Source organism: Nicrophorus vespilloides, unplaced genomic scaffold (assembly GCF_001412225.1).
Source record: "Nicrophorus vespilloides isolate i.1.1-1 unplaced genomic scaffold, Nicve_v1.0, whole genome shotgun sequence".
In the NCBI taxonomy this organism is placed as follows: Eukaryota; Metazoa; Arthropoda; class Insecta; order Coleoptera; family Silphidae; genus Nicrophorus; species Nicrophorus vespilloides.
Window position 1 is genome coordinate 40,939 of NW_017099650.1, and position 9,430 is coordinate 50,368.

The 9,430-nt window shown below is 33.5% G+C and overlaps 2 protein-coding genes across 2 annotated transcripts; both read left to right on the forward strand.

The window, feature by feature from the left end:
* Window positions 1–4,394: 4,394 nt before the first annotated feature.
* Window positions 4,395–5,064, forward strand: LOC108565012. Its single transcript, XM_017924237.1, has 3 exons — window positions 4,395–4,468; window positions 4,523–4,648; window positions 4,708–5,064. Exons 1-3 carry the CDS (start codon window positions 4,412–4,414, stop codon window positions 4,933–4,935), a joined length of 411 nt encoding a protein of 136 aa, XP_017779726.1. The 5' UTR covers window positions 4,395–4,411; the 3' UTR covers window positions 4,936–5,064.
* A 103-nt stretch (window positions 5,065–5,167) lies between these two features.
* Window positions 5,168–8,676, forward strand: LOC108565011 (sodium- and chloride-dependent glycine transporter 1-like). Its single transcript, XM_017924236.1, has 12 exons — window positions 5,168–5,409; window positions 5,845–5,976; window positions 6,096–6,250; window positions 6,310–6,380; window positions 6,436–6,703; window positions 6,847–6,950; window positions 7,003–7,240; window positions 7,293–7,421; window positions 7,695–7,895; window positions 8,109–8,279; window positions 8,354–8,453; window positions 8,515–8,676. The coding sequence occupies exons 1-12, from the start codon at window positions 5,250–5,252 to the stop codon at window positions 8,604–8,606; spliced, it is 1,821 nt and encodes a 606-aa protein (XP_017779725.1). The 5' UTR covers window positions 5,168–5,249; the 3' UTR covers window positions 8,607–8,676.
* Window positions 8,677–9,430: the final 754 nt, after the last annotated feature.

Sequence of the window (9,430 nt, forward strand, 5' to 3'; positions counted from 1 at the left end):
CGGAGAAAAATCAAAATGATGAAAAACGCATGCAAAAATAAAATAGATGTGAAAAAAGAGTGGATTATTGCGAGCAGGTAACCTTCTGTGCGAGCATAATTTAATTAAATTCCATTCATATTTTATGGAATATATTATTTCGGTAAAATCGATGGAATTATAAACTAGCAAGTTTTGTGCGTTTCCAGTTCAAATGATGGCCTTTTCCACTCTTTTTTTTTTCAATTTATATATTTTCGTCCACTCTCCAGTATTGTTGTTATTGCGTTTGTTGCTATTATTATCGAGGTCTGCATTTATAATCATTATATATTCTTTTCCTGAAACGAATTCAATTGATGAGGTATGTATATGTATATACATATCGGGAATATGCACGAATAAATAATGGCACAGTATGGCTTCATTAAGCGATTATTTATTGGGCTGCGTTCGGTTAATGATGCTGATGTTATGTATTATTTAGAGGCGAGCTGATTTATTGCCACAATAATTTTATTAACTGTCTCAGGCAACGAGACCGTCTCTTTTCACCCGCAGCTTCACTTATGTAACTCCCTTTTTGATTTATTTCGTATGCATAGCTAAGATTCTCCTAGTCAACTGTAAATTATTGTGTATGTTTGGTATTGCCTGCATACTTACTTTTTTTTTATTCTTTGTCATTGTCAGCAGAAATATAATTTCGTTAAATCTTACCAAGTACATATATAATTTATAAACCAATACAGCAACACCTTGAATAGTGCGGGTAATCGGTTCCGCCTATATCCCGGACTGATTGAATCCGAAATATTCAAAGAATTAAATACATATTTAATTTACAATCTTATTCCTGCAAATATTAATTATATCTAATGGCGGTAGACATTTGTTTTTTGGTTAATTTATCAATGGAAGTTTTTACCATTATATTCTTCTATAATTTGTTGGTTAGTTGCCGTCTTGTAGGTTAACTTCTGTATTTTAATGCTTTGCGATCCCACTATTCCCTTTGTCTGTTTATCTGCTGCTATCCTTAACACTGTCATTGTCCATCGACTTGGTTGAAGGTCCATATGCTAAACCTCATTCATTTGACTGTCTATCTGTGATGAACGATGGCCCTTTTGCTGCAAGCACCGAGAGGGCTCACAAGGGGCCTGATTTGACCAGGATTCGAATCGTGGGTAGGGCGACTTAAAAAAATCAAAAAAATAACGTTATAAACATTTTTTAGAATATTTTTTTTATTTTACTCCATTATAATCGCAAATAACATTGATTACATAATCATTCAAATATTTATTATATTACTAAGTATTTATTATATTTCATATTTTTTGATCAATTATGAATTAAAAAATACATAGATGATTAATAAATGATACAAATTATTCTTGATTTTCACAATGTATTATCATGCAATTTCACCAATTTAATGCATATTTCTTTGACTTGGTACAGACAACTACAATACATTATGTTTATATATTTGCTATATGATGAACATTTTTATAAATCTAAACTAAAAATAAACTATATATAAATATCGCAAAATTACAGCTGTAATTCGTATTGCGTTATATAGTAACCACGTTAAGAGAAATACTTGATTTGTTACGATTAAAACGGTTATGAAATATTTGAATACATATTTCAAATTATGTGCATTGAATTTCAGAAAATTCTTAGAAGATATGTGAAAAACAAAATGAAATACATTAAGAAATCGTTTGACACTTAAAAAAAATATAGGACCCCTTTGTAGAAAAATATACGATCCTGTCTGTCATCAATTTTTCTGGCACCCACACTTTGAGAATCACTGGTTTAGTGCAATTGTTTCACAAACTATGTTCCGCTGAACATTGGTGTTCTTCTGAAAATTAATAGGTGTTCCGTGAAAAACTAGAATGATATAATTACTAAATAAATAATGAATGTTTTTTCTAATTTTTTAAAAGTTTATTGATTATGTGTTATTACCTATCCTATAAAATAAACAAGGTATTCCGTGAAAAATTCAAGATTTACGAAGTATTCCGTTGCAGGAAACGTTTGGGAAACAGTACATTCTCGATTAACGCTGATTCGATAACATGTTGATGTTCGAAGCATCAACATGAAAAATATGTTAATATGACTTCGTTTAATGGTGTTACGTATATCGCTTGTTGTTGAACGTATCCTAAACGTTAAATGAGGTTTTACTGTGTAAACAAAAACTGTATTATAATTTTTCAATTATTTTAAAAAGAAGATGTCAAGTGACAAAACTAATATATACGTGTATATATCTATGTTATTTGATCATTCGAGGAAAGTTCGAGGTGCGGGATTTCCAATTCCGAAGATTTTGATTGTATCGCAACAACTGCAATAAAAAGTCCCACCATTATTTGTTATAGTTCTTCTCGATGCGATTACCAATTGGATGAGAAGAGTATGAGTGGGGCGGGTTTTGGACCGTTGCGCTTTCCAATAAGAACAGGAAAAATAATTTCGTAGTTCGTGAATATTTATACGAAAAACGAGTAGTAAGAGAGAGATATCCAGGTGATGTGTCTGCTGGGGTGGCACAAACTTATATGAATTTATACATTGCCGACGGTTAAAATTTTACGGCCATTTCCACCTTTCATCCGAGCCGCCGTGCCGCACCAGTAACATAAGCCATCTCCATTCCATTTTAGATATTTATAATATTATATATATAAAGAGGAAGTGGAAGTGTGTATGGGTGTGTGTGTATATAGCGGTGATGCGGCCGCCCCCAACTTCAGTCTGTATAAATATATTTTTCTGCATTGAATATTTAATGCGATACAAATTGAGAAGTTCATTTTCTCGAAAACCATCAGAACTCGAACTGGACGTCAATGCATTATTAAACGACCGCAGAGGGATGCCGTGCCAAGGGGGAAAATTACCCCTTATGAAATTTTCACTCTTTTAATATATTTATATCGACGGACATGCACACATACTACACATTGAAAACACGCTCGCATTCGCACAAAAGCTCCCAATTGATATCAACCATTTCGTTGTTCAAAAACCCACCCCCATTGCGACCCTTTCACTTAATACAAATAATTAAATTAGAAAAAAAGAAACACACAGTGGAATCTTAATTAAAAGGAGCTTTAATAGGTACAATTTGTGCCAGCTTTATCATTTCACTACCCTCTGCCCTTTTTTTTATTATTTTTCTTTGTTTCTTTGCGTGCTTTCAGTTTCTAATTATAAGAACGGACGAGAACAATTTCATTTGTAGTATATCTTTCTTATTTAGCGTTTCAATTTAATTCTCCCAGCAATTCCGTATTCCGTTAATTAAATCGCTAAGGGCAGATTATGCTCAGCAGGCGCCACCTATCACTCACCGAAAAACCCTTTCTTTACAGATAGCGGCCTCCATCTGTTGTCGAGTAGTGGAAATTTCCAATACTTGCGAAGCCTAGACCTCTCCGATAATGAGATTACTGATCTACTTTGGACATTGCAGATTTTACAGGAATTAAAGTCCATATACTCGTTACAGTTGGAAGGAAATCCTTGCTACGTATGCGTTTACTCCTGTTCTTTCAAAGATGGCACAAAACATATTGCTCTAGGTCGTTAGTGGATACAAAGACTACATTCTACGCTACTTTCCAAACTTAGTTTATCTGGATAATGTTAAAATTCTTCCAGAAGATAGAGCAATTGATGATGCTGGTACCAATTTAGGTGACGCCGCTATCATTTTCACATGCCATCGAATTGTAGGATTGCCTGCACCACCAAAAGAAGTACATCTCTTTAATTAAGTAATAATTTTTTACTGTTATTCTTTTCACCTAGAAAGGTACAATCCAGAAATTCTTCTTTGAGGTGAGTGTCTCTTTACTGGAAGAGGTAATTGTGGAATCGAGCGTCGAAGCGATTAATACAGAAGCACCGAAGAAGCGAGATAAATCGAAGTCTTCTAAGAGCTCCAAGAAAAGTAAAAAGGGAAAAGCGTCAATGTACTCCGGCCCGGATGAATATAAAGAGAACGAAAAGAGCACCAGTTTTAAGACGGAAAGGTTCGGGTGGTCCAAGGTAATGCAATTACCGGAGGACGCTCTCGTAATCGAATCCTTGAAGAGAAACTACACAGACATCAGAGATACTTTCCGAAGTACCGTCAGTGTTAAACTTATTTACTTCAAGGTGAGCCGCGAGGGCGGATGATCCAATTATTGCAGACGAGATTACCATGTGCTTTCTTTAAAAACGTAATGATATTTAATGCTTTCGTATTGCGCTGTAGACAATCCCGCCGTCTAAAAAGAAGAAAGGCAAAGACAAGAAAAAGGGTAAAGGTAAAAAGGGGAAGAAGGCTTCGTCGAAGGGCTCGAAGAGCTCGAAGGGCAAAAAGTCTAAAGGCGGGAATAAAGAGAAGATGAATAACGATTCCGTGAAAGTTGTTGAAGAACCTAAAGAGATTGTTTTAAAAAAAGTATCAAATTTAATTTATTTAACATACATTTTTCTTATTAGATTATTCTTCTAGTTAACTTTAGCGGATTTTAATTGTGATTTGCATACTATCAATTGGAGTGATAAAACAATCGATTTTTTTTGGGCAAACCATCCGCAATTGGGTAATAAGGGTGTCGAAATTGAGGGTAGTCTGCGCGTCTGTTTTAAGCTTCTTTTAATTAACTATGAGTTTAATTTAGAGTATCTATATTCTAGGATTTCAAATACTCGGAGGGAGGTAAAAAAGGAAAAGGTGGAAAGAAAGGTAAAAAGGAGAAAAAATCGAAAAAAGAAAAGAAAGGTAAGAAAGGATCTAAAAAATCAAAGGAGGGCGAAACGGAAAATGAAGCGGTAAGCTTAGAACCACAGAAATTATCAGTTCCGAATATACTCACAATTCACATTGGTTTCGGCTTAATGAGAAGCTATAATGTAGTAGTGTAAAATTGATTAATGAGCGTTAATAAAGAGGCAACGACCTAGAACCAAATTGCTTTTGTAGGAAGTAGAGTTCCTTTAAAGGTTTTTTTTGCGGCGGGTTCTTCAAATGTCGGTGGCCCTAATCCCCGACGTTTACAGTCAGATTTCGTTTATTGATATTAATAGGAAGTGGAAAATAAACCTTGGATTAAAGCATGTGTCGTCGTCCACTACTTATCATCAATTATTCCTGATAGCATAATAGGCAGGAGTTGCTGCCGTACGAACGATTGTAACATTTAGTTGGTGCCTGAAAAGACGACCAAGTGGATACGGCAATGGACACCGTTCCCAAAGACTGTGAAAATGCAGACGAAAAGGCAAAGCAGAGAGGAAGTTGGGCAAACAAAACAGAATTCCTGCTATCCTGCATGGGCTACGCGATCGGAATTGGAAACGTGTGGCGCTTTCCCTACTTATGTTATAGAAATGGTGGAGGTATTGTACACAGATTTACATAAACTATGAATTAAGTTCAATATATGCTAAGTTATTGTTTAGTAATGCTAACGTACTACATAAATATACATAAGCCATGTTCAATAATTAATACGAAATTTAACATATTTCATGTATTATGTAGATGAACTGTAATAAAAACAATGTAAGATGATATTGGGTGGGCAGACTAAATATAATTTAATAGACTAGTGTCTATTTTTTATGGAAATGTAACTTCTGGTATAACAATTAAAGCGGAAAAACTTTTACGTGAAAACTTGGGCAAGTTTAAATTACCTCTAAGAGCGGTTTCATTTAATTGAGATTTTCAACTCGTAAAGTAAATCAATTTGCTTTATAGTTTACCATTTACTTAATGCGAATGTTAATCATTATTAACGTATATTATTAAAGATAATGCGTCTGTTTCAGGTGCCTTCTTAGTGCCGTATCTCCTGATGCTTACATTATGCGGAATACCATTATTTTTCATGGAAACTTCACTAGGACAGTTCGCAAATACTGGATGCATAACGCTATTTAAAATATCCCCTTTGTTCAAAGGTAAGCAATATTATAAAGAGTTTCCTTTGAATTACATTATTTCTGCTCAATTCAACAGAATATAAGCTTTCGTTTGCATGCAGAAAAATCGCATTTTGTATTTTCGTTTTCATTTCCAGGAGCTGGATATGCCATCGTTATTGTTAACTTAATATGTACCTGCTACTACAACGTTATTATATCTTATCCATTGTTGTTTATCATAAACTCGTTCAGAGCTAAGTTGCCTTGGGTCGATTGCAGTAATCCTTGGAATACGCCAAATTGTCTGGAGGTAATTAAAGTTACAATGTTATTTAATTGATTTTATTTTAATTTTGCTAAAATATTTAGTTAACTAGCCGATATCTAAATATCAGCACGGCGCACGGAATGCCTAAAACTCCAGCTGACGAATTTTTCCAGTAAGTTTATTTACATGTAAATCAATTATTTTACTAATTAATATGTTTGTTACAGTAATAAAATATTGCAAATTTCCAATAACGTCAATGAGATTGGCACTATTGTGTGGCCATTATTCTGGTGCAATGTAATTGCTTGGATCGTCGTTTATGTTTGTATAATGAAAGGCGTGAAAACAGTAGGAAAAGTAGTCTACTTTACAGCCACATTTCCTTTCGTCATTCTATTCATTCTTTTAATACGAGGATTAACTTTACCCGGCGCCTGGGATGGGGTGTTTTTCTACCTTTACCCCGAATGGAATCAGCTCACCAATTTGAAGGTAACAGTCTAAATAAAATAAAACATTCACATTTATCCTAAATCGGTTCTCGTTTTATCAGCATAGTATTAATTTTATTTGCAAAAGCTTAAATTTAATGGTTTATAATTACTTATTTTTATACAACTTTAATATTTTTGTAGGTTTGGGCTGACGCCGCGATTCAAATATTCTTTTCCTTAGGTCCTGGCTGGGGTGGCATTATAAATATGGCTAGTTTTAATAACTTCAATAATAACAATAGAAGGTTAACTTTCAGATAATTAATTGTAGTTAAAAATAATAATTTCATTCTTTAGAGATTCGATTCTGGTGCCTATTTTGAATTGCGGCACGAGTATTTTAGCAGGGTTCGTGGTTTTTTCGGTCTTAGGTTTCATGTCCAAGAAAACTGGATTGCCAGTGTCGACAGTAGCAACTGGAGGTCCAGGATTAGCCTTCGTTACTTACCCTGAGGCTATAACAATGCTACCTTTACCACACCTTTGGGCTATAATCTTTTTCATCATGCTCTTCCTATTAGGTTTGGACAGTTGCGTAAGTTTATGGAAATATTAAAGTGAATACATTTTATTTATGTTGCATTCAGTTTGTACAGATAGAAGCCATTATATCCAGCATAATCGACGAATATCCATCTCTGAGAAAGTCTAAAATGCTTGTAAGCTTAGTCTCGTGCTTTGTTATGTTCCTCTGCTCCATCTTATTTGTAACAAACGTAAGTTAAATCAATTATTTTTTTGTCAAGCCTTTTCTTTTTTATCCGAATCGAACTGATCCGGTGGGAAATCTAAATCTAATTGAATTATTGATAACCCTTGAGGGCTAACTTAAATTGTAATAATTGTAATTTCATTTCATCGTGATTACAAATAAAAAAATATAGGCTACGGGGAAAAAAGAATCATAATTTGCCTCGCCTATTCCATAAAACCGATAGCGACACGGCACGATTTTAATTAGTGCGGATGTTTGTATGTTGTTTTTTAAGGGCGGCATGTATTATTTGCAATTATTCGATTGGTATGCAGCATCGATCTCGGTAATTCTGATCTGTCTGGTGGAAGTTGTCATAGTCGGATGGACTTATGGAACGGATAGATTTGTGAGCGACGTAGAATTCATGATCAAAGAAAAGATCCATTGGTGGTGGCCTCTTTGTTGGAAGTACATCACTCCTATTATCCTTACGGTAAATTTTAACTACTTATTTGTACACTGCTTGTACTAACTACATGATATTTGTTAAGTGCCATGAATTCATGCAAGTACACTTTAAACACTACAAAAGATTATTAATACATATTAAACGCACAATACTTGTCAAGTAACATGTGTTCACACTATTGATAATATATTTGTATGTATAATTACTCATTCGACTCCTATTTGGTAATATTTATAGTTTATCTTCTTCACGACAATTATCTTCAATACAACCATCACCTACCATGGAGTAATCTATCCCGAATGGTCTGTAACCTTGGGATGGTCATCGTGCCTACTTTCAATCCTGTGCATACCAATGTACATGGGATACAAACTTTTATATTTAAGCGAAGGCGACTTATTCGAGGTATAAAGCTCTTAATAATCATCTGCTATACGCACTCATCCAAGTTTAACTATGTTATATAACTTTTTTTACAGAGAATAAAACTATCGGTAAAGCCCTCTCTGGACTGGGGTCCGGCATTGGAGCACAATAGGAAGGAATGGTTGGTGCGCTGCGTTTTTAGAAAACAACTCGGTAAGTACAATTAATCTGGTTTTATTAGAATTTTAAAATTAATATAAAATTGCTTTTGCAGCGGAATTACATGAAAGATTGGAAGAGAACGCGGCAGATCTCGTCCATCAACAATTCGTGCAACTCGCAACAACTGAAGTTCTCATAAAATAATGTGTTCCAAAAATATAAATAGTTATAAATAGTCTTTTCATAATTATATTACAATTGTTTATATGTATTATTATTATTGCGTACAAATATATAATAAGGATTAAATATTTTAAAATTTAATTTTAATTAGATAAATTTTTAATGGTTAATTTGTATGGTTTCAAGTTTATATATAATGGCAAATCAATAATGACTAAAGAGGATTATTCTTTTTTACTCTTACAGTTTATTAAAAGCATAAAGGAGTACAAATAATAAAATAACAACCTCATTAGTACGTTTTGCGAAAAGTATATGATGTAACATTAATATAATGAATTTAAATATTATAAAAACAAGCTCGAAAATAATTGATGCCGCTATTTCTTATAACTTTTTTTCTATGAATTTTACGCAAATCTAAGTTGTTGAGTGTAAGTTACTTGTCGCTAAGCAAGTAGCTTTTTATATGTAAAATTAAATTTAGAATGTTAACGAACATAATCGATTTAAAGACAATGTTTGCTACCCGAATTATTCATTATCCGATCATCCATTTAAGAAACTGCTTAAGGTTCATCTTACCGCCAACGTCAATCAATGGGAAAGGTTCAAAAAGGTTCTTTATACGAACATATATTTGTTATGCCAACATAAATAATTTCACGAAAGTTTTGTTATTCGATTTGTTCGCAATCCGAATGCATTGTATTTAAAAAATAATATTGCCATAGAGACAATACAATTAAATATTTTATTATTATTGTTTCAATACTTTTTTGACACAATCTGTAGGTTCAAATGTCAGTATAAAAGAAAATCGATCGTGCTTCAAAATTGATTGT